The sequence below is a fragment of the Pelophylax lessonae genome (genome assembly GCF_965119305.1).
Source record: "Pelophylax lessonae genome assembly, chromosome: 1".
NCBI classification, from domain to species: Eukaryota; Metazoa; Chordata; class Amphibia; order Anura; family Ranidae; genus Pelophylax; species Pelophylax lessonae.
In genome coordinates this window covers 879,544,142-879,569,988 of record NC_138768.1, presented here as the reverse complement: position 1 = coordinate 879,569,988, position 25,847 = coordinate 879,544,142, and the positions used below count along the sequence as shown (strand labels likewise).

The following is a 25,847-nucleotide window of genomic DNA, read 5'->3' as shown; positions in this document are numbered from 1 at the left end:
ATCCCTTCGAATGAACAGCTTTTTTTCTAAGCTGAGATCCCCATTGAGATATTTATAAATTGCTATCGTGTCCCCCCTCAGGCGTCTCTTCTCCAGGGAGAATAAATCGAGTGATTGCAGACGCTCTTCATAATTAAGGTCCTCCAATCCCCTAATCAGTTTAGTTGCCCTTCTCTGGATCCTCTCCAGCTCCAACACATCCCTCCTGAGGACTGGTGACCAGAACTGGACAGAATACTCCAGATGCGGTCGGACCAGAGTTTTATAAAGTGGAAGGATTATAGTCTTATCTCTGGAATACATCTCTTTCTTTATGCATGCTAATATTCTGCTGGCTTTGGCAGCTGCCGCTTGACATTGCATGCTGTTGCCTAAACTATCATCAACCAAGACTCCCAGATCCTTCTCCATTTTTGATTCCCCCAAGGGTTCTCCATCTAACGTGTATTGTGCTTTTATGTTTTTAGTCCCCAAGTGCAAAACCTTACACTTCTCCACATTAAACCTCACTTGCCATGTCGTTGCCCACTCCGTTATTTTGTCCAGGTCATTCTGTAGGATATCTGCTTCAAGCTGTGCAGTTATTGCCCTGCCCAATTTTGTGTCATCTGCAAAAACTGATATTGAACTACTGATCCCGACCTCAATGCTGTTTATGAATAAATTGAACAAGGTTGGTCCCAGGACTGAGCCTTGGGGCACCCCGCTTACTACCTCAGACCAGTCTGAGTATGCGCTGTTTATTACCACCCTTTGGACACGCCCTTTTAGCCAGTTCCGTATCCAAGAGCAAACCCTGCTGTCGATACCTGCAGACCTTATTTTATAAATTAAGCGCTTGTGGGGAACTGTATCAAACGCCTTAGCGAAATCCAAGTACACCACATCTACTGGTCTGCCCCTATCTAGCTCACAGCTCACCTCCTCGTAGAATGTTAAGAAATTGGTTTGACAAGAACGCCCATTTGTAAACCCGTGCTGATTACTGCTGATGATGTTGTTGTCTTTAGCATACTCTACGATATAGTCCCTTATCATCCCCTCCAGAAGTTTACATACTATTGATGTCAAACTGACAGGCCTATAATTTCCCGGGATATGCCTCTGCCCCTTTTTGAATATCGGTATCACGTTAGCTTTCCTCCAATCCCCTGGTACATCTCCTGTCCTAATACTGTCAGCAAAGATCAGGAACAGTGGTCTAGATATAACCTTACTGAGTTCCTTGAGTACTCTCGGATGTACGCCATCCGGGCCTGGTGATTTGTTTGTGTGGCAAGTCCTGTGTATTACTACTAACCATACAGTCATGGTCAGTGTACCCCTCCTTTTCCTGTGTAAAGACTGACGAGAAAAAAGCATTCAGCACTGTTGCCTTTTCAGTGTCCTCTGTAACCATCCTCGCATCATCGTTAATTATGTGTGCAATATGCTCTGCCCTAGTTTTTTTGCTGTTGATATATTTAAAGAATTTCTTTGGGTTTTTTTTACTATCCTCCGCTATTTGTCTCTCAAAGTTGATTTTAGCCATCTTGATTTCTTGTTTACTTTTCTTATTTGCCTCCTTGTATTGCTCGAAAGCCGATACTGTGTCCTCTGATTTATATTTCTTGAAGGCCAATTTTTTTTCCCCTAATACGTTTTTAACGCTACGGTTTAGCCAGCCAGGTTTGGCTTTGTCTCTTCTAAATTTATTTCCCATAGGAATGCACTGCAAGATGCATTTGCCTCATATGTTCTTAAAGCATTCCCATTTTTCCTCTGTGGTCAGTGCTCCCAGGGTTTGGTTCCAGTTTACCCTTTCCATCAATGAGTACAATTTTGGAAAGTTTGCCCTTCTGAAGTTTAGGGTTCTTATGTTCCCTACTTGCCTTGTTATATTGTTATTTACACTAAATGTGATCATCCTGTGGGTATAGCTCTCTGCTCTGCTCTCTGTATGACCGCTCTGACTTGCTGACCTCAGTGGTACCCCAATTACTTGCATATAAGCCTTCAATATGGTCACTTTTGATTTTTCCAGTTCGGGTCCCATAGACTTCAATGAGGTTCATTATTTGGTTACAAACTTTGGCGATGTTCGAATGTTCTGCCCCAAACGGAACAGTGGGTCATTCGGCCCATGTCTGATGAAAAGGGAAAATGAACCAAAAAAACACTAGAAAGCAATGAGAAATATTCCTTCTTCATAGAAGGCGAATACTGCTGAACCTCAAGACTTTGAGTTCAGGCTCAGTGAGCAATGTCTATGGGGAAGACATGGACACTGTTTAATGTGCAATTTATGAGGTGGATGGTGGAAACTCGCTGGAGAAATATTTTTGTACTGGGGGTGGGATTTCCATGAGAACAACAATCTGTGTATTGGGGAGGTGGGATCTCACTGGAGAAAGACCAATGTGTGTGTAGTAGGGGTGTGATGTTAGTGCTGCACCATGCTCTTTTCAGCAAATTCATCACTGCAGGAGAATCCACCACCAGGAACACATAGTACAGTGAAAGTAAAACATATATTATATTATCAAGGAAGGATGTTCATATTTACTCTGAATATACTGTACATAGTGCAATTCTCATACTGTGTATAGGATAGACATCTCATGTGTTGTACTCACCTATACAGGTAACAGTGGGAGGAGTCCACTTTGGAGAGGTGCGGGTGTTGTCACATCTCATTGTGCCAGATGATGGATAATATCCAGATTTACATTGTACTGTCACCACTTCTCCATTATTATAATACTCTTTGTCTGTAGAGGGACTGTACACATTGCCTATGTAGAGTCTGTGCACATTGTCTATGGTGGGCTTTGTACACAGAGCTGTGGAATAAGAAGATAAAAGCAGATCATTATACATTATATACAGTGTGAGGAGTAAAGTGATTGTGTGTGATGGGATGGATCAGCTGATGGGACTTTTCAGTGGTATATGGACCATGGTCTGACCTCCTCATTATGGGATGGATCAATTGATGGGACCTTTCAGTGGTATATGGACCATGGTCTGACCTCCTCATTATGGGAAGTTCCTGGGATCTGTCTGCAGTATTCTATAAAGACAATTACTAGAACTTCAGGAAGCGATCAGTATGGAGCAGATTATAGAGGAGTCCCGATATTGTGGGAACCCATGACCTGCCCCCACCTATGACATGTAGGTTATTGAAGTGAACATTTTATTTATATATCCATCAGGTGTCATAGAAGCATTTCTCCTTACTATCTCAGTTTTCTTTGTCACAATTTAAAGAGGAACTACACTGTATCTGAGCACCACAAACCAAAAGTACAATTTAATTTTATTTTTAATATTTAAAATGGCTCTGAAGGCAGAAGTCTTTTTTTTTTATCCCAATGCATTCTATGCATTAATATAAAAAACCTTCTGTGTGCAGCAGCCCCCCTAATACTTACCTGAGCCCCATCTCCATCCAGCGATGTTGCACTAGAGACTGGGCTGTCCGTGACTCTCCCTCCTGATGGGCTGAGACACACAGCAGGTGCCATTGGCTCCCGCTGCTGTCAATCAAAGTCATTGAGCCAATGAGGAGCGGGGGGGCAAATGGTCGAGCTGCGGCTCCTTGTCTGAATGGATACACAGAGCAGGTAAGTATAACATGCTTGTTATTTTTAAAGAAAAAAAAAAAAAACATGACTTTAGTATCACTTTAACCACTTCTGGACCGGAAGGATTTGCTCCCAAATGACCAGGCCATTTTTTGCAATAAGGCACTGTGTGAATTTAACTGACAATTACGCAGTCATGCAATGCTGTACCCAAACAAAATTTATGTCATTTTTTCCTCACAAATAGAGCTTTCTTTTGGAGGTATTTAATCACCTCTGCGATTTTTATTTTTTGCGATATAAACAAAAAAAACAAACATTTTGAGAAAAAAATTACATTTTCTACTTTTTCTAAAAAATAATATCCAATAAACTAAATTTTTGTCATACATTTAGGTCAACATGTATTTAGCTACATGTCTGTGATAAACAAAAATCTCAACAAGCTTATTTTTATTGGTTTGCGCAAAAGTTATAGCGTCTACAAACTATGGTGTACATACTGGAATCTACGCAGCTTTCACTTTCTGACTGCCTATCTCATTTTTTGAAGTGCTAAAATGGCAGGGCAGTACACCCCCCCTCCCCCCAAATTACCCCTTTTTGGAAAGTAGACACCCCAAGGAGTTTCCTGAGAGGCATGTTGAGCCTTTATGAACATTGAATATTCATTTTTTTGTCACAGGTGTTTGAAAAATTGCTAAAAAAGTTGTAAATGTTATGATATATTGCTCACACATGACATGGGTATATGTGGAATGACACCCCAAAATACATTCTGCTGCTTCTCCTGAGCATGGGGATAAACCCATGTGTGAGAAATTTTAGCAGTCTAGCCGCGTACAGGACCCCGAAATCCAATCACCGCCTTCAGGCTTTCTAAGGGCGTAAATTGTTGATTTCACTCCTCACCTACCTATCACAGTTTTGGAGGCCATGAAATGCCAAGATAGCACAAAATCCCCCCAAGTGACCCTTTTTCAGAAAGTAGACACCCTAAGCTATTTGCTGAGAGGCATTTTGAGTGTTTTGCAGATCTCACTTTTTGTTACATAGTTTTGAAAATTGAAAAAAGAAAAAAATAGAATTTTTGTAGGAACTTACCGTAAAATTATTTTCTCTGAGTCCTCTGACAGTCGCCGCCCACTCATACAATCTGCACGTCTGGGTATTGGTCTTATCCACAGGAGTAAGTTAGGCAGAAGATTTTGTTAGAAAACATTCACAAAACCTTTTGTATAGACACACCTACAGGGGGCTGTCCCTCTGGTCCAATACCCCCGGCTAGCTGCATTCCCAATTCAGTTTGGTAGAAAGCAGTATAGAGATCCATGAACCTCAAAAGAGGGGTGGGGGACGGCGACTGTCAGAGGACTCAGAGAAAAGAATTTTACAGTAAGTTCTTACAAAAATTCTATTTTCTCTTACGTCCACTCACACAATCTGCACGTCTGGGACGTCCTAAAGCAGTGTAGATGTGAGGGATGAGAAACGTAACCGTCAAAAGGCAATGCAGCACCCAGGTCAGAGAAAAGAACCTTTTCTGAACCAGAAAGGTAAACACTGGGTAACAAGAAAGCTCAACTGGAGCGAACAAACCCAGGAAAGCAAAATAAACAAGGGGAAAAAAACCCCAATAGGAGGGGACAGGCTAAAAACACCATGTCTCCCCTAAGGCACTGCCGCACTCAGAACTTTGCAGCCAAAAGAGGCATCTGCTGATGCCAAGACATCAAGTTTGTAGAATTTAGTAAAGGTATGCATGGACGACCAGGTCACAGCTTTGCACACCTGAGACACCGAAGCCTGATGGCGGAAGGCCCAGGACGCACTAACCACTCTGGTAGAGTGCGCTGTGACAGGGAAAGGTGGAACCTGATCCCTAATCGAATAGGCCTGTACAATCGTCTGTCTGATCCATTTGGAAATAGTTGCCACAGACGCAGCTGTACCCTTCCGAGGTCCCTCAGGAAGGACAAAAAGACAATCCGACTTTCTGAAAAATTCAGTGGACGACAGGTAAACCCTGATCGCCCGGACCACATCCAAGGAATGCAAGGCCAACTCCTTAGGATATTTAGGCTTCGCACACAGCGAAGGTAAGACAATGTCCTCGTTGAGATGAAAATCTGAAATCACCTTCAGGAGGAAGGACTGAACCTTATCCCTATGCACAACCAAATAGGGGGAGCAGCAAGAGATTGCAACCAACTCCGACACTCTGCGAGCAGATGTATTCGCCATCAGAAAGGCGACTTTCCGTGACAGCACAGGCAGAGGAATCTCCCAGATGTTCTCAAAGGGAGGATGTTGCAAAACGGACAGGACCAAATTCAGGTCCCAAGGGGGCCAGGGAGCCTTCCTAGGGGGAGCCAGATGATGCAACCCTTGAATAAAGGTGCGGATCAAGGAATTTGACGCCAAGGGGCGCTGGAAGAGAACGGCCAGCGCAGACGACTGGCCCTTAAAAGTGGTTAGCGCAAGACGCTGCTCCATACCAGTTTGCAGGAAAGCTAACACCCTCGCCACCGAAAAGGAGCGGGGGTGGAACCCCTGCGATTCACACCAGGCGAAATAAGCCTTCCAGGTACGATAATAAATCTTCCCAGATGAGGCGTTCCTAGCCTTGAGCAAGGTAGGAATGACCGCCGACGAGGGACCTCTGTCTGTCAAGACCTGGCTTTCAACAGCCACGCCGTCAAATCCAGCGACTGTAAAGCAGGATGGAAGATCGGCCCCTGAGACAGAAGATCGTCTCGTAGTGGGAGCCGCCAGGGAGGCTTGATGACCAGTTGCATGATGTCCGCGTACCAAGACCGGCGCAGCCAGTCTGGGGAGACTAGAATCACCAACCTCGGTTCCGAGACCAACCTGCGAAGGAACCTGGACAACAACTGAATCAGGGGGGAAGGCATAAATCAGGCGATACCGAGTCCAAGGCACTACCAACGCGCCAGAGGCGTCCGCCAGAGGGTCGCGTGTTCTTGTCACGAACCTTCCCACCTTGTTGTTTAGACGAGACGCAAACAGATCCACGTCCGGGGATCCCCATCGAGCACACAGCATCTGAAACACCTCCGGGTGTAGGGACCATTCCCCCTGGTCCAGGGTCTGGCGGCTCAGATAGTCCGCCTGCCAGTTTTCCACACCTGGTGTCCCCTTGGTGATTGATGTAAGCCACCGCAGTTGCGTTGCCCGTCTGCACATGCACTGGGCAGCCCCGCAGACGATTCGACCAACTGAGCAAACAGAGCTTGATTGCTCGCAGTTCCAAGACATTTATCGGCAGGGAGGATTCCTCCTCCGACCAAGTGCCCTGGGCAGACAAATTGCCCAGAACTCCACCCCAGCCCGACAGGCTGGCGTCCGTGGTGACCACAGTCCATAGAAATGGGCGAATGGATTTACCTTCCTTCAGAGCCGGAGACTGGAGCCACCACAGAAGATCCGATCTGACTTGGGGGCCCAAAGAGATCCTCTTTTCCAAGGAATGAGGATGCCTGTCCCACCTGGCCAGAATCTCTGCTTGAAGAGATCTCGTGTGAAACTGTGCAAATGGGATCGCCTCGAAAGCTGACACCATCAAGCCCAGTGACCGCATGCAGGTCTGGAGCAAGGAGAGCTCGTTGTCCCTGAGGGACCTGACCTCGTCCTGCAGGGTCCGGAGTTTGTCCTCTGGAAGAAAGACCTTCACCTGGGCAGAGTCCAGAACCATTCCCAGGTAAGGGAGGCGAACAGAAGGGGACAAGGTCGACTTCTGAACATTGATGGTCCACCCGAACTCCTGGAGCGTCTGAACCGTGAGTGGCAGATCGCGCAACAGAGTGGCACTGGTGCTCGACCTTAAGAGGAGCTCGTTCAGGTACCCGAGGATGGCAATCCATTGTACTCGCAACAAGGCTAGAAAAGGAGCCAAAACTTTGGTAAAAACCCTTGGAGCCGAAGCAGGGCCGAAAGGCAATGCCACAAACTGATAGTGCTCCTCCGCTATTGCGAATCGGAGGTACCTCTAAAGACCCTCGTATATAGGGATGTGTAGATGTGCATCCTTGAGGTTGATGGAAGCCAGGAAATCTCCTGGACTCAGGGATGCCACCACCGACCGGAGGGACTCCATTCGGAACTTCTAGACCCGCACAAAGCGGTTTAGAAACTTTAAGTCCAGAATCGAATGCACCTTGCCCTCCTTTCTGGGCACTGTGAACAGATTCGAGTAAAAACCCGAAACCTGTCCCGATGTGGAACCTGGACAACCACCCCTTGGGCGAGGAGATCCTGAACCGCCCGATGGAGATCTCGGAAACGATCTGGGGTAAAATAAAGATTTAAGGGAAAGAATCTGTCTGCTGGGTGTGATCGAAACTCCATATTGTACCCTGACCGAATGAGTTCTTGCACCCACCTGTCCTGAATGTTGGCCAGCCAAGGTTCGGGAAAACAGCGCAGACGTCCCCCACCCCTGAAATGGGTGAGGGCGCCCCTTCAGGTCGAGGCGGACTGAGCCGCCGTGCCAGTGTGGGCGGCTTTTGACTTGCCTGCCCAAGGCTTCTTTTGGCCACCAGAGGCCTTGAAGGACTTACCTTTGTCTTGTGCCTTGAAGGCACGAAAGGACCCCTGGTTAGGTTTAAAGGAAGGACCCCGCTTACCGCGGAAGGACTTGCCCCGGGACACCTGGGGCAGCAGAGTGCTCTTGCCCTCAGTGAGCCCTTCACCAATTCATCCAGAGAGTCCCCAAAAAGATGACTCCCCGCATAAGGGATGTCAGACACCGTCTTCTTGGAAGACTGGTCAGCCGACCAGCTTTTTAACTAAATGATGCAATGAATCGTAACTGCGACTGCAGATGTGACTAAAGTGGCCTCATCCAAGGCTGCGTCACACAAGTATAAAACAGCCTGACCAATTTGATCCACCATCTCCAGAGTAGCAGGAGGGGCAGAGTCAGCAATCAGAGTGCGTTTAAGCGCCTTGGCCCACTCCACAACAGCCTGAGAGACCATTACAGAAGCGAACACGGGTTTCAGTAAAGAACCCGCCACCAGGTAGATGTGGCGGGTAAGAGTTTCCACTCGCCTATCCGCCGGGTCTTTAAACACCGGAGAATCCTCCACGGGCATTAAAGTGGCTTTATTCAACTTGGACACAGTGTGGTCCACCTTAGGAGCCGCAGTCCAGCGAGAATCCACTGGATCCACAAAGGGATAACGGTACTGAAATCTCTTGGGCACCACAAAATTACTTTTTAAATTGCGCCATTGATCATTCATGGTATCGTGAAACTCTGCGGGACAGGGAAAAACCTGACCCGACTTCTGGGCTTTGCGGGTCCCATAGGAAGACCGCTTACCCGACAGATGGGGCTCATCATCTAAGTTTAATGTGTCTTTCACAGAGCTAATAAGCGCAGACGTTGCAGCGTGTTCTCTTGCTGATCCGGAGAGGGAATCCTCCTCCACATCCGACTGAGAGGACTGAGACCCCTCAGGGGGTACACTGTCCGTGACAACCAAATCTGGCTCTGAATCAGAAGACTGAGAGGGCATAGGCCTTTTCTTAGAAGCCCAGTCAGACATCAACAAATCCACTTTAGACACTAAAGTCGCAAGTGCAGCAGTAAGTGAGACTATAGCAGAGGATTCAGGAGTACCTGAACCCTCCTCCAGATCTGGGGGGCATTTGCTATCCTGGGACTCCATATTAGCATCTCAAATTTAAATGGCACTGGCCCTTTAAATTGGCGATTTCAGCAGTTTCCACCGCAAATGCACCGCAATGAGGAACAAGTCCTGTGCTACAGGAAACTGCAGGAAAATTAATGCTAGCAGGAATGCAGGCCAGGAAACACCATAAAATCCCCCCAAAGTGTGCTATACTCGCCACACGCTGCCAGCTTGATCTGCATGTGAGAAGAAAGGAAGTGACCTCACGCCTCTAGAGGCAGAACACAGCCCTGAGCCACACAAAAATGGTTGCCAATACCAGTCTATGGAGAAAGCTCTGGGAAAATGGCCACTGTCCATATAAAGACATAGTGCCCACAACAAAGATGGCGCCAATTGGGCGCCAACAGTATTGCAGAAAATGGCTGCTGCCCTCACAATGAGGCCAAACCGCCTGACCACACCTAAAATGGTGGATGCGCGTTTTTTTGCAGATTGCGGCCCCCACACGCCATGTCTGTACTCCCCAATAGTAGCCGAAGCATCCCAGGAACATCAGGGACCCCCGCAACCCCCCATACATCGGAATAACCGCCACAGCGCCCCCACAGGGACCGCACTGACAGACATGAGGGGGACATTACAGATCCATACCGAACTGCCATCCCCACAAACAGAGTGCCCACATACACACCCCGACAGACAATGCCATAGACAGAGGGGTAGTATGGTACTCACCGGTCCAGCAAAAACGTGGGTACCGCTCTGTGACAGGAAGCCTCCCACTCTGGGTGCTGGTGCCGTCAGTCGAAAGGGACGCTAGCAACACGCGGCGTACCGCAGTTGAGACATCCTAGTGAAGTAGCCACTTCGCAGGCTCATCCCTGAGGACAGGGACATGGTCGTTTGCGAGGCCTGGGCGTACACATAACCTGCTAACGCTCGATGGCAGGCTGGGATTCCATAAGGCACTAGGATAACCAGTGCGATTCCCAGCTCCACAAACGCTGCAGTCTTACGAAGTACGACTAACTAAGCGCAGGAACAAATAAAAAGCTATCATAGTAAAGAAAAAAAACTTTCTCAGAGAGAAAAAATAAGAAGAAGAAAAAAGGCTGAGACTGCAGCCCCAGCCAGAGAAAAGCCAGCCTACTCCTATGCTAGGCAGAGACAAACTGAATTGGGAATGCAGTTAGATAGGTGTATTGGACCAGAGGGACAGCCCCCTGTTGGTGTGTCTATACAAAAGGTTTTGTGAATGTTTTCTAACAAAATCTTCTGCTTAGCCTACTCCTGTGAATAAGACCAATACCCAGACATGCAGATTTTATGAGTGAGCGACTGTCAGAGGACGTAAGAGAAAAATGAATTTTCCTTTTTCTTTCTTCATTTTCCAAAATAAATGAGAACTGCAAAATACTCACCATGCATCTTAGCAAATACCTTGGGGTGTCTACTTTCCGAAAAGGGGTCATTTGGGGGGGGTTGTGCTATATTTGTGGAGCATTGTCCCCATAGGAGCTGCTGGATATTGACTTCACGGGCTCCCCTGGACGTAGATAAGGGGGGGGGGGGTGTTAGGGGGGGTTGAACCCCATCCCCCCCCCCGAGCATCAGTGTACAATATACATTTAAAAAAATATATATATATATTTTTTTTTTTTTTGCTACGCACCAGGCACTAATGCATTGTTACTTTATTGCTGCTGCCTGCTGTTACTCCACCTGTCCTCCTGGAGTGCCTGCCCGGGCTGTAGGCTTGGCTTGGGATGAAGGCGGCTCTGGCTGACAGTGCTCTCGTCTGTCTGCTCCACCTCCACGCCTCCTCTCTAGTCCAGACTGAGACTCCAGAGACATGTCTTGACTTGTCCAGCCAGTTAAAGAAGCACTGAGAGCAGAGTGGGAGGGAGTAGCACCTATCCTGCCCACTGACACAAAAGAACAGCTCCTCCTCTCTTCGAGCTGCCACTTCCTGCCTTTGGCTGTTGCTTGGGGAAGGAGCTGCCTGAGTTTGAGTGCTGTTAGCTCAGCTGAGCCTGCTTGCCAGTACCACGTGGAAGGATCATCTCAATTTTCTCTGAAGTGCTGCTGTGCTGGAGTCTGGATCTTAACCTTAACTAACCATTGTTTGCCTTGCAGGTACACCCATCAGCTGCCGCACGGATTTATATATTCTGACAGCAACAGTGTTTGCTCTCAGCATATATGGAAATCTATGATGGCAGTGCTGTAGGAGGGGATTTTACCACCGCAGTTAAAAAAAAAAGCATATATGGCGAAGCATAAGGGATTTCTGCTTCAGCAGAAATGATGTAGCCCTAGAAGGCAACCTGAGACAGGTGGAATTCACATCAGGAAACGTATTGTCAATAAAGTAACCGCCAGCACCGGAGTCTACCAACGGCTGAGTAACCACCAAACCTGCTGCCCAGGAGAGGACAACTCTGATTAGCAGTTTATCTTTACGAGAAACCAGGGACAAGGGAATTCCACCTAAGATCTGCCCCCGACAGGACCTTAGGTGCGAGCATTTCCTGGACGGGTAGGACAAGATTTCAGGAAATGCCCACTGTGATGGGAGGCACTTTGGTTAGGGGTCTTGTGGAACCCAGATTACTTTAGAGAGCTCAGGAACTCCTTGTCCAGCTTCCCCAGCCCCTCTTATGTGTAAGTCACCCTGTGTCTATTAGGGGCACAGGGTGTCCAAGAACCCCAGTCTGGTCTGCACTAATCAGACTCGCTGTACAACCACACTGGACTCAGTCTTTCGTGTTACCACAGTTATCCTGGGTTCTATATGTGTGGTTTGTGTTGAAAGAGTGAGGGGCTCTTTCACTTGGGACAATAATATTTCTGAACAGCGTCCCAATTTGACTTTTCAGATTGCTAGATAGTGGGGTGGGATGGGGTTTGTTATTGTTAAGTACCTGTATTCCTTTGTTCTATTGTTGTTCTGTCTGCCTTAAAGGTCAACTTATTATGGGATGCATATGTGTATGTGGATTGGCTACTAAGGGGGAGGGGGGTTGTCCCACAGTGTATATCTGTTTGTGCCTGTGTTTCAATAAAGAGTTAGTTGCTTTTAGACACATACAAGCTAAGTTCAGGCTAGTTTTATGTAGGGCGGCTGGAATCTCTATATATGTCCAGACTGGAGGAAGCCGTATACTGACGAAAGCCCACAAGTACAGTGTGGGTCAGCTTTTCCGTTACACCCACCAAGGCCGCAATACAGGCACTGGCCCTCCCTCCTCCTAAAGGCCCGATCAGCCTCAGAAAGGCAAGTGAACCCCAGCTGAATGGGTTTACAGCCAGATGCACCATCCCCAGGAGGCATGGAAGGTGAGGGAGGAATGGGTGGGGAAGAAAACATAGGAGCCAATCTAGTAGGAGGCCTCCGCAGGCACTCCTTCAATGATGGTCTCTCCCTGTGCCTGGTATTAACCAAAATCAGGAAAGAAATTAGAGCCTCAAGCTCGTCAGGGAGATCCTTGGCTGTAATCTCGTCCTTCAATGCATCAGAGAGACCATGAAAGAAGACTGTCACCAGATCCTCATTATTCCAGCCCACCTCTGCTGCCAGGGTATGAAATTTGATGGTATACACGGCAGCAGTTTGTATACCCTGTGAATGGACAGGAGCAGCTTAGAAGCAGAGGCAGAGCAAGAAGGCAATTTGAATATCCTACATAAGGAAGCAAAAAAACTTGGGTAATCGAGTATCACAGGATTATCGTTCCCTCATAAGGGATTTGCCCAGGCCAAGGCCTTGTCTGAGAGCAACGAGATCAAGAAGCCCACCTTGGACCTGTCAGAGGGAAACTGTCACGGAACCATGAACCAGACGTACAACAACAGATAAGTGAAAATAAGAAAGCTTTATTGAAAAACAAGCTATAAAGCAAAAGTTTAAACGGATGGCGAAACCGATGCAGAGTCTTTGCGAAGCCAGGGGTCAGGAACCAGGAGGGTAGTCAGACGAAGCCGGGATCAGGAACCAGCAGGGTAGTCAGACGAAGCCAGGATCAGGAACCAGCAGGGTAGTCAGACGAAGCCAGGAACAGGAACCAGAAGCAGCAGCAGTCTTAGAAGCATGTGAACACAGGAGGACCAAGCAGGGAACTGAAGCCACAGACCTCCTATATATGAGCTAGGCATCCAGCTCCTCCCAGTGGGAAGGAGGAGCCGCAGGGTGGGAGGCTACAAGAAACCCAGAAACCAAGATGGCCGCCAGCACATGTCAAACGAAGGAGAACAGCAAGAAGGTAAGACCATGACAGTACCTCCCCCTCAAGGGCCCCTCCTCCGCGGAGTAAAGAACGGTTTCTGAGGGAAGTGTGCGTGGAAGGCTCGGAGCAAGGCAGGAGCATGGACATCTGCGGAGGGAACCCAGGAACGCTCCTCTGGACCATAACCACGCCAATGAACCAAAAACTGCACCCGACCGCGGACCAGGCGTGAGTCCAGGATATTGCTCACCTCATACTCCTCACAATTGCCCACTTGGACCGGACGAGGCCGAGGAACCGAGGAAGTGAAATGATTACACACCAGTGGCTTCAACAGAGAGACATGAAACACGTTGGAGATCCGCATGCCAGGAGGAAGCGCAAGGGCATAGGCTACCGGGTTTACCCTGCGAAGCACTCGGAAGGGACCAACAAAGCGAGGCGCCAGCTTGGGAGTGGGCACTCGAAGGTTGAGGTTGCGGGTGGACAACCATACACGGTCTCCGGCCTGGTAGGAAGGAGCAGGCGCTCGTCTGCGATCAGCCTGGAGTCTCTGGCGCTGCGCAGAGACCTCAAGGGACTTCTGGATCTGTACCCAAGAAGCACGTAGGACGGAAAGGTGATCCTCCACAGCCGGAATATCCTGGGGAGAGAATACCTCCGGTAACACGGCAGGTTGGAACCCATAGTTGGCCAAGAAGGGAGACGTCCCAGAGGAAGAGTTCACCGCCGTGTTCCTGGCAAACTCAGCCCAAGGCAGGAGATCAACCCAATTGTCTTGGTGATCGGAGACATAGCAACGAAGGAATTGCTCCAAGGCCTGATTGGATCGTTCTGCGGCCCCATTGGACTGAGGGTGGTAGGCCGAGGAGAAGGAGAGATGAATCCCCAACTGGGAGCAAAAGGCGCGCCAGAACCTGGACACAAACTGACTCCCCCGATCCGACACAATCTCCTTGGGCAAACCGTGCAACCGGAAGACCTCCCTGGCAAAAATCGTGGCCAACTCCTGTGCAGAGGGTAACTTCTTGAGAGGAACACAGTGGCACATTTTGGAAAACCGATCCACAATCATTAGAATGACCGTATGGCCTCGGGATGCAGGGAGGTCCACAATGAAATCCATCCCCAGGTGTGACCATGGGCGCTCCCCGGTGGCTAAGGGTTGCAGAAGGCCCAACGGAAGGTGCCGAGGGGACTTACTCTGGGCACAAACGGAGCATGCCGCTACATATGCGGCGATGTCGGAACGTAGGGAAGGCCACCAGAACAGACGTGAAACAGCCCAGGACAGCTGATTCTTTCCAGGATGCCCCGCGGTCTTGGAGTTATGGTAGGTTCGCAACAACCGAGTGCGCAACTCCTCAGGCACAAAACATCTGCCGTTGGGTCTCCCAGAGGGAGCACCAGATTGAGCCGCCAAAATCTGCTCACCCAGGGGAGAGGTCAGGCTGGTGCGAATGGTCGGCCAGGATCTGATTCGGAGGTATGACCGAAGTCGGAATCGACTCCTCCCTGGACAGGTCGGAGTACTGCCGTGATAAGGCATCCGCCCTGATGTTCTTGGAACCGGGTAGGTAGGAGACCACGTAATTAAAACGTGACAAGAACAGAGCCCATCTGGCCTGACGTGGTGTCAATCTCTTGGCCTCAGAGAGGTAGGTCAGATTCTTGTGGTCCGTCAGGATGAGGACCGGAACCACCGAACCCTCGAGCAAGTGCCTCCATTCCTTAAGAGCCTGCACGATGGCCAATAACTCCCTGTCACCAATCTGGTAATTGCACTCCGCGGAAGACAGTTTCCGGGAGTAAAACCCACAAGGAAGCAGAGGACCCTCTGGTGTTCTACGCTGAGACAGAAGGGCGCCTACTACCGTCTCAGACGCGTCCACCTCGAGGACAAAGGGCAACCCAGGGTTGGGATGCGACAGAATCGGAGCCGACACAAAGGCGGACTTTAGAGCCTCAAAAGCTCGGATGGCCTCGGGCGGCCAGACCTGGGAATTACTGCCCTTCCTGGTCAGGTCCGTGAGAGGCTTGGCTAGCATGGAAAAGTCCCTGATGAACTTCCGATAATAATTGGCGAAGCCCAAAAAGCGCTGCAGGGAGCGAAGACCACTGGGCTGGGGCCACTGTAAGATAGCCGAAACCTTTTCAGGATCCATGGAGAACCCCTCAGCGGAAATGATGTAACCTAAGAAGGTTACCTGGGATCGGTGAAATTCGCATTTCTCAAGCTTACCGAACAGCTTGTTCTCTCGTTACCGTTGCAACACTCGTTTGACATCCAGAATGTGGGTCTCCATGGACTCAGAATATACCAAGATGTCATCCAAATAGACCACCACACACTGCTGCAACAGGTCACGGAAAACATCGTTGATGAATTCCTGAAAGACTGCGGGCGCATTGCACAGCCCAAAGGGCATAACCAAGGATTCATAATGACCGGTCCTGGTGTTAAACGCGGTCTTCCACTCATCGCCCGCCTTGATCCTTACGAGGTTATATGCCGCCCTCAGGTCGAGTTTGGTAAAGACCGTGGCCCCTTTAAGGCGATCGAACAGCTCGGAAATCAAGGGTATCGGGTAAGCGTTCTTGATCGTGATGCGATTGAGACCCCTGTAATCGATGCAAGGCCTCAACTCACCGCCCTTCTTTTTCACAAAGAAAAATCCAGCCCCTGCCGGGGACGAGGATTTGCGAATGTGTCCGCGTGAAAGCGCCTCCCTCACGTACTCCTCCATGGCCTCATTCTCCGCTACCGACAGTGGATAGACTTTGCCACGAGGAGGAACGGCACCAGATTGTAACTCGATGGCACAATCGTATGGGCGGTGCGGAGGTAGGGCAACCGCGCGCACCTTATCAAATACATCCCGGTACTCCTCGTATTCAGGAGGCAACAGAGAGTCCGAGGAAGTACACAGCAACTTGACAGGCCCATGGATGCAACTAGCCCCACACTGCGGTGACCACGAGAGGATCTCGGCCGATCTCCAATCGAAAATCGGATTATGCTTCTGGAGCCAGGGGTACCCCAAGACCACCGAGTAGTGTGGAGACGAAATAACCTGGAAGCAGACCGACTCTCTGTGGACGGCACCAATGGCTAACCCCACTGGAAGGGTCTAATGAGTCACGTGTGGCGGCAGAAGGGGTCTGCCGTCTATCGCCTCAAGAGCCAGAGGAGAACCTCGAGCCTGCAGAGGAATGGAATTGGCGGCAGCGAACACACTATCAATGAACAAACCACCAGCACCAGAGTCCACCAACGCCTGGGTCGTCACCGAGCCCCCGACCCAGGAGAGGACAACAGTGATCAGTGGTTTGTCAACACGGGAAACCGGGGACGAGGATACTCCACCCAAGATCTGCCCCCGACAGGATCTCAGGTGCGAGCGTTTCCCGGACGGTTCGGACATGCCAACCGAAAATGCCCACCGAGACCACAGTACATGCATCGGCCCTCGCGTCTCCGGAGTACCCTCTCCCCCTCGGACAGGCGAGCAAACCCCAGCTGCATGGGTTCACCCCCAGACAAGTCATCCCCAGGAGGCGTGGGAGGAGAGGGAGGCACGGGTGGGACAGCAAAGGTAGGCGCCAATCTGTTAGGAGGCCTCCGCAGACTCTCCTTAAAGGAAGGTCTCTCCCTGAGTCTGGTGTCAATCAAAATCAGGAAAGAAATAAGAGACTCGAGCTCCACTGGTAGGTCCTTAGCTGCAACCTCATCCTTCAAGGCATCCGAGAGACCATGAGAGAAAGCAGCGACCAGAGCCTCATTATTCCAGCCCACCTCTGCTGCCAGGGTACGAAACTCAATGGCGTATTAAGCTACGGATCGTGAACCCTGTCTGATGGACATAAGGAGCTTCGCAGCAGAGGCAGCACGAGCCGGCACATCGAATACCTTCCGAAGAGAAGCAACAAAACCGGAAAACTCGGCAACCACCGGATTGTTGTTCTCCCATAAAGGGCTGGCCCAGGCCAAGGCCTTGTCTGAGAGCAGCGAGATTAAGAAGCCCACCTTTGATCTCTCAGTAGGAAAGGCATGTGGCAGCAACTCGAAATAAATGCCCACCTGGTTAAGGAAACCTCGGCACTGAGTTGGCTCTCCCCCAAAGCGCTGTGGAAGGGGGGCAGAACCGGACATACCCCGAAACACCGCAGGCGCAACAACAGGTGTCGGGGTAGACTCTGGCGCAACAACCGGAGCGGCAGTAGGAGCGGACCCAGGAGCGACAACCGACCCATCGGCAACGGGAGCGAAATGAGCCGTGCGTTCAAGCAGGGTTTGCAACGCCACGGCGAACTGACCCAACAGGTGATCCTGCTGATCAAGTCTGGCAACCAGCGTGGGTAGTGAGGATGGCCCTGTACCGTCAGAATTCATGGCCTGTGGTGCCGTGCGTTCAAGCAGGGTTTGCAACGCCACGGCAAACCGACCCAACAGGTGATCCTGCTGATCAAGTCTGGCAACCAGCGTGGGTAGCGAGGATGGCCTTGTAGCGTCAGAATTCATGGCTTGGTCCTAATGTCACAGAACCATGAACCAGACGTACAACAACAGATAAGTGAAAATAAGAAAGCTTTATTGAAAAACAAGCTATAAAGCAAAAGTCCAAACGGATGGCGAAACCGATGCAGAGTCTTTGCAAAGCCAGGGGTCAGGAACCAGGAGGGTAGTCAGACGAAGCCGGGATCAGGAACCAGCAGGGTAGTCAGACGAAGCCAGGATCAGGAACCAGCAGGGTAGTCAGACGAAGCCAGGAACAGGAACCAGAAGCAGCAGCAGTCTTAGAAGCATGTGAACACAGGAGGACCAAGCAGGGAACTGAAGCCACAGACCTCCTATATATGAGCTAGGCATCCAGCTCCTCCCAGTGGGAAGGAGGAGCCGCAGGGTGGGAGGCTACAAGAAACCCAGAAACCAAGATGGCCGCCAGCACATGTCAAACGAAGGAGAACAGCAAGAAGGTAAGACCATGACAGAAACGCCTGAGGAACCATCTCAAAATAAATGCCCACTTGGTTTAGGAAGCCATGACACTGACTCGGTTCACCCCCATAGCGCTGCGGGAGGGGGACTGAACCAGTCATCCCTCTGGTAACAGCAATTCCAGCTGCAGGAGTGGCAACAGGAGCAGCAGCAGGAGGAACACCTGCCTAGCAGCACCAGGAGCAAGGTGTGCTGTGCATTCAAGCAACGTCTGCAACACCTGAGTGAAGCGACCCAAAAGGTGATCTTGTTGATCGAGCCTGGTAACCAACATGGGGAGCATAGGAGCACCTGCATCATCAAGACTCATGGCCCTTGTGTACTGTCAAGGTGCCAGGAAACCAGACCACAAAGATGCAAGTAAAATAAAGCAGTTTATTAGGGCAACAACAATAAATGCACAGCAAAAGTGAGGAGCGAAATCAGGAACAGCCGGGGTAAAGTCCAGAGCGGGTAGTCATCCAAGCTGGGATCGAGTCTAGAAGCGGTTAGTCATCCAAGCCGGGGTCAAGTCCGGAAGTGGATAGTCTGCCGATGCCAGGTCGTCTGCCGATGAAGAATCGAGAGTGAGGAAAGTCGTCAGTCAAGCCAGGTCATGCACGGAGAAACAAGGAGAACGGAAGACTGTTACCAGTGATGCACCTTGGAGCACAAACACATGGGTAAAGGACTGCAAGCCAACAGGTGATATATAAAGTCAGGTGTGCAACATCATCACTAAGCGACGCCGAGGCAGCAGGCAAGTGATGATGCAAACAGAATTTATAAAAGACAGCAGTCTGCACATGTCCAAGATGGTTGCCAACAAGGCAAGGCAGGGTAGGATCTTGTCACTCCTGAAACCCGGAATCTCTGAAAGACTGTCAAGGCTGCCTAGCTTTGTGGGTGTTGATTTCATCTTGGATTTTTGACAACAAGGCCAATTCCTGCTTTCATCAAGAGTGCCTCTATAGGGTTAGGGTGTGAAGGCACCACCGACACCCAAAGACCAATTTTTCCGCAACTGTTACTTCTATCCAAAGTCTGCGAGATAGACACCAGAATTTATCCAAAAAATCTCTAATCTTGCTCAGAGTGCAGTAAATTGTGGCCTCATCGTACAGACTGGCTCCCCAAACCGTTATTTAAAAAATAAAGGAAGCTTGCAGGGAAAATGTTTATAAATGTACTATTTCTGCAGCAGGTTCTATACACCGTACAGATGTGGCACTTTACAGGTAGACTAAGGGGACCCCCCAGTCACTATATTGAAAATAATTTTTCATTTTTATGGTTTCACTTTAAGAATCAGTAAATCACTGCTCATTTAAAAATTGTTTTTTGCAAACTGTGTTCTTTGATACATGTCCCCTAGGGTAGTACCTGGACCCCCAATTACTTGCATATAAGCCTTCAATATGGTCACTTTTGATTTTTCCAGTTCGGGTCCCATAGACTTCAATGAGGTTCATTATTCGGTTACAAACTTTTGCAATGTTCAAAAGTTCTGCTGCAAATGGAACAGGGGGTCATTCGGCCCGTGTCTTATGAAAAGGGAAAATGAACCAAAAAACCTCTTCCACTAGAAAGCAATGAGAAATATTCCTTCTTCAGAGAAGGCGAATACTGCTGTACCTCTAGACTTTGAGTTCAGGCTCAATGAGCAATGTCTATGGGGAAGACATGGACACTGTTTAATGTGCAATTTATGAGGTGGATGGTGGGAACTCGCTGGAGAAATTTTTTTGTGCTGGGGGTGGGATCTCCATGAGAACAACAATCTGTGTATTGGGGAGGTGGGATCTCACTAGAGAAAGACCAATGTGTGTGTAGTAGGGGTGTGATGTTAGTGCTGCACCATGCTCTTTTCAGCAAATTCATCACTGCAGGAGAACCCACCACCAGGAACACATAGTACAATGAAAGTAAAACATATATTATTTTATCAAGGAAGGATGTTCATATTTACTCTAAATATACTGTACATTGCAATTCTCATACTGTGTATAGGATGGACATTTCATGTGTTGTACTCACCTATACAGGTAACAGTGCGAGGAGTCCACTCTTGGGGTGTGCCAGGGTAGTCACATCTCATTGTGTCAGATGATGGATAATATCCAGATTTACATTGTACTGTCACCACTTCTTCATAATAATAATACTCTTTGTCTGTAGAGGAACTGTACACATTGCCTATGTAGAGTCTGTACACATTGTATATGGTGGGCCTTTTACACTGAGCTGTGGAATAACAAGATAAAAGCAGATCATTATACATTATATACAGTGTGAGGAGAAAAGTGATTGTGTGTGATGGGATGGATCAGTTGATGGGACCTTTCAGTGGTATATGGACCATGGTCTGACCCCCTCGTTATGTGATGTTCCTGGGATCTGTCTGCAGTAGTCTATGAAGACAATTACTAGAACATTCACCAGGAAGCCATCAGTATGGAGCAGATTATCGAGGAGTCCCGATATTATGGGAACCAATCACCAGAGGCGTACCTAGGATCTCCAGCTCCCTTGGCGAGGAACTGTATCGGCCCCCCCCCAGGTAGAGAGAGTATGACAGAGAGAGAGGGGGGGGGGTTTACAGAGAGAAGGGATGACAGACAGAGAGGGGGATGAGAGAGAGAGAGAAAGAGGGCAGGTGACAGGGAGAGAGAGACAGAGGACAGGTGACAGGGAGAGAGAGAGAGAGGGGTGACATGAAGAGGGGGGGGCCCGGGTAAGAGAGGGGGTGACAGGGAGAGGAGGGTGGTGACAGGGAGTGAAGTGAGGGGGGGTGGCAGGGAGAGAGAGGACGGGGTGGCAGGGAGAGAGAGGGGGGTGACAGGGAGTGAAGGTGGGGGTGACAGGGAGTGAAGGTGGGGGTGACAGGGAGTGAGAGGGGGGTGACAGGGAGAGGAGTTGACAGGCAGTGAGAGCTAGTGAGCAGGGGTGACAGGGAGTGACAAGGAGTGAGAGGGGGTGACAGGGAGTGAGGGGGGGTGACAGGGAGTGAAGTGAGGGGGGGTGGCAGGGAGAGAGAGGACGGGGTGGCAGGGAGAGAGAGGGGGGTGACAGGGAGTGAAGGTGGGGGTGACAGGGAGTGAAGGTGGGGGTGACAGGGAGTGAGAGGGGGGTGACAGGGAGAGGAGTTGACAGGCAGTGAGAGCTAGTGAGCAGGGGTGACAGGGAGTGACAAGGAGTGAGAGGGGGTGACAGGGAGTGAGGGGGGGTGACAGGGAGTGAGGGGGGGTGACAGGGAGTGAGAGGTGGGTGACAGGGAGTGAGGGGGGGGTTGACATGGAGTGAGGAGGGGTGACAGGAAGTAGTGGGGGGGTGACAGGGAGTAGTGGGGGTGACAGGGAGTAGTTGGGGGTGACAGGGAGTGAGGGGGGTGACAGGGAGTAGTTGGGGGTGACAGGGAGTAGTGGGGGGTGACAGGGAGTAGTGGGGGGTGACAGGGAGTGAGGGGGGGTGACGGGGAGTAGTGGAGAAGTGACAGGGAGTAGTGGGGGTGACAGGGAGTGAGGGGGGGTTGACATGGAGTAGTGGGGGTGACAGGGAGTGAGGAGGGGTGACAGGGAGTAGTGGGGGGGGGGGTGACAGGGAGTAGTGGGGGTGACAGGGAGTAAGAGGGGGGACAGGGAGTAGTTGGGGGTGACAGGGAGTGAGGGGGGTGACAGGGAGTAGTTGAGGGTGACAGGGAGTAGTGGTGGGTGACAGGGAGTAGTGGGGGGTGGCAGGGAGTGAGGGGGGGTTGACATGGAGTAGTGGGGGGTGACAGGGAGTAGTGGGGGTTGACAGGGAGTGAGGGGGGGTGACAGGGAGTAGTGGGGGTGACAGGGAGTGAGGGGGTTGACAGGGAGTGAGAGGGGGTGACAGGGAGTGAGCGGGGTGACAGGGAGTGAGGAGGGGTGACAGGGAGTAGTGGGGGGTGACAGGGAGTAGTGGGGGGGTGACAGGGAGTGAGGGGGGTGACAGGGAGTGAGAGGGGGTGAGGGGGGGTGACAGGGAGTGAGGGGGGGTGACAGGGAGTGAGGGGGGTGACAGGGAGTGAGGGGGGGTTGACAGAGCCCGATACACCACCCCCGGTCCTTGTACCATCATGGATGGTGCACTGCTCGGCATTCAATGAAGTCTCTATCCTACCTCCATCACCGCATCCCGACCTGGATCCCCGCAGACACACACTCTCTCCCCCTGTGCTCAGCATTCAATGAAGTCTCCATCCCTACCTCCATCACCGCATCCCGGCCCGGATCCCCGACCCGCAGACACACACTCTCTCCCCGGCCCCTGTGTGTGATCCTGTCACTGGGCGCGCTCCCACTCACCAAAGCTGCAGCATCTCGCGGGAACACGTTCCGGCGCTCATCTCAGCAGACGCAAGCAGCCAGGTGGGCGGGGACACCTTCCAGCGAGAACAAACCCAGAGCATGGGTGGAAGGCAAAGTGAAGAAAAGGAAGGGAGGGAGGGGGGACGCCGGGCGCCCGCCGGGGGCGCAGGCTGAGGAGCGGTAATTCACTGCTACAGTGCCAATGTTTTTGCGACCCCCCCTCGGCCTGCGCCCCTGGCGAGCGCTGTTCTGGCCAACCCCACGGTACGCCCCAGCCAATCACCTGCCCCCACCTGTGACATGTAGGTTATTGAAGTGAACATTTTATTTATATATCCATCAGGTGTCATAGAAGCATTTCTCCTTACTTTCCCAGTTTTCTTTGTCCCAATTTAAAGAGGAACTACACTGTATCTGAGCACCACAAACCAAAAACACAATTTAATTTATTTTTAATATTTAAAATGGCTCTGAAGGCAGAAGTCTTTTTTTTTATCCCAATGCAGTCTATGCATTAATATAAAAAACCTTCTGTTTGCAGCAGCCCCCTAATACTTACCTGAGCCCCATCTCCATCCAGCGATGTTGCACTAGAGACTGGGCTGTCCGTGACTCTCCCTCCTGATGGGCTGAGACACACAGCAGGTGCCATTGGCTCCCGCTGCTGTCAATCAAAGTCATTAAGCCAATGAGGAGAGGGGGCACATGGTCGAGCTGCGGCTCCTTGTCTGAATGGATACACAGAGCAGGTAAGTATAACATGCTTGTTATTTTTAAAGAAAAAAAAAAAACATGACTTTAATATCACTTTAACCACTTCTGGACCTCAAGGATTTGCCCCCTAATGACCAGGTCATTTTTTGCAATAAGGCACTGTGTGAATTTAACTGACAATTGCGCAGTCATGCAATGCTGTACCCAAACAAAATCTATGTCCTTTTTGCCTCACAAACAGAGCTTTCTTTTGGCCGCATTTAATCACCTCTGCGATTTTTATTTTTTGCGATATAAACAAAAAAAAAAGCAAACATTTTGAGAAAAAATTACATTTTCTACTTTTTCTAAAAAATATCCAATAAACGAAATTTTTGTCATACATTTAGGTCAACATGTATTTAACTACATGTCTGTGATAAACAAAAATCTCAACAAGCTTATTTTTATTGGTTTGCGCAAAAGTTATAGCGTCTACAAACTATGGTGTACATACTGGAATCTACGCAGCTTTCACTTTCTGACTGCCTATCTCATTTTTTGAAGTGCTAAAATGGCAGGGCAGTACAACCCCCCCCCCTCCCCCCAAATTACCCCTTTTTGGAAAGTAGACACCCCAAGGAGTTTCCTGAGAGGCATGTTGAGCCCATTGAATATTCATTTTTTTGTCACAGGTGTTTGAAAAATTACTAAAAAGGTTGTAATTATTATGATATATTGCTCACACATGACATGGGTATATGTGGAATGACACCCCAAAATACATTCTGCTGCTTCTCCTGAGCATGGGGATAAACCCATGTGTGAGAAATTTTGGCAGTCTAGCCGTGTACAGGACCCCGAAATCCAATCACCGCCTTAAGGCTTTCTAAGGGCATAAATTGTTGATTTCATTCCTCACCTACCTATCACAGTTTTGGAGGCCATGAAATGCCAAGATAGCACAAAATCACCCCAAGTGACCCTGTTTCAGAAAGTAGACACCCTAAGCTATTTGCTGAGAGGCATTTTGAGTGTTTTGCAGATCTCACTTTTTGTTACATAGTTTTGAAAATTGAAAAAAGAAAAAAAAATGCATTTTCCTTTTTTTTCTCTTAATTTTCCAAAATAAATGAGAACTGCAAAATACTCACCATGCATCTTAGCAAATACCTTGGGGTGTCGTACGTTCTGAAAAGGGGTCATTTGGGGGGGGGGGGGGGTTGTGCTATATTTCTGGAGCATTGTCCCCGTAGGAGCTGCTGGATATTGACTCCACGGGCTCCCCTGGTTGCCAGCACATGCCCATAAGTACAGGGACATAGATAAGAGGGGGGGGGGCCCCCCCCGAGCATCAGTGTACAATATACATTTAAAAAAATATATATTTTTTTTTTTTTTTTGCTACGCACCAGGCACTAATGCATTGTTATTTTAATGCTGTGGCCTGTTGTTACTCCACCTGACCACCTGGAGCACCTGCCCGGGCTGTAGGCTTGGCTTGGGATGACAGTGCTCTCGTCTGTCTGCTCCGCCTCCACACCTCCTCTCTAGTCCAGACTGAGACTCCAGAGACATGTCTTGACTTGTCCAGCCAGTTACAGAAGCTTTCGGGAGGACAGTAGCACTGAGAGCAGAGTGGGAGGGAGTAGCACCTATACTGCCCACTGACACAAAAGATCAGATCCTCCTCTCTTCGAGCTGCCACTTGCTGCCTTTGACTGTTGTTTGGGGAAGGAGCTGCCTGAGCCTGCTTGCCAGTACCACGTGGAAGGATCATCTCAATGTTCTCTGAAGTGCTGCTGTGCTGTGCTGGAGTCTGGATCTTAACCTTAACTAACCATTGTTTGCATTGCAGGTACACCCATCACCCATCGCACTGATTTATATATTCTGACAGCAACAGCGTTTGCTCTCAGCATATATGGAAATCTATGATGCCAGCGCTGTAGGAGGTGATTTTACCACCGCAGTTAAAAAAAGAGCATATATGGCGAAGCATAAGGGATTTCTGCTTCAGCAGAAATGATGTAGCCCTAGAAGGCAACCTGAGACAGGTGGAATTCACAGCAACAAACGTATTGTCAATAAAGTAACCGCCAGCACCGGAGTCTACCAGCGGCTGAGTAACCAACAAACCTGCTGCCCAGGAGAGGACAACTCTGATTAGTAGTTTATCTTTACGGGAAACCAGGGACAAGGGAATTCCACCTAAGATCTGCCCCCGACAGGACCTTAGGTGCGAGCATTTCCCGGACGGGTAGGACAAGATTTCAGGAAATGCCCACTGTGATGGGAGGCACTTTGGTTTGGGGTCTTGTGGAACCCAGATTACTTTAGAGAGGTCAGGAAACTCCTTGTCCAGCTTCCCCAGCCCCTCTTATGTG

The 25,847-nt window shown here is 49.7% G+C and overlaps 2 protein-coding genes across 2 annotated transcripts in view; both read right to left on the bottom strand.

Moving 5' to 3' along the window:
- Positions 1-2,805, bottom strand: part of LOC309550555 (receptor-type tyrosine-protein phosphatase kappa-like) — a 408,935-nt gene extending 406,130 nt beyond the window's left edge. Inside the window, exon 1 of the mRNA XM_082250907.1 lies at positions 2,616-2,805. Within this exon, the coding sequence (XP_082107033.1) occupies positions 2,616-2,676 (61 nt within the window). The 5' untranslated portion in view covers positions 2,677-2,805. The remainder of the gene's footprint in view (positions 1-2,615) is intronic.
- Positions 2,806-20,456: 17,651 nt separating this feature from the next.
- Positions 20,457-25,847, bottom strand: part of LOC309550548 (C4b-binding protein alpha chain-like) — a gene marked incomplete at its 3' end in the record, with an annotated part of 114,328 nt that continues 108,937 nt past the window's right edge. Inside the window, exon 5 of the mRNA XM_082250902.1 lies at positions 20,457-20,680. Coding sequence (XP_082107028.1) covers positions 20,457-20,680 — 224 coding nt within the window. The remainder of the gene's footprint in view (positions 20,681-25,847) is intronic.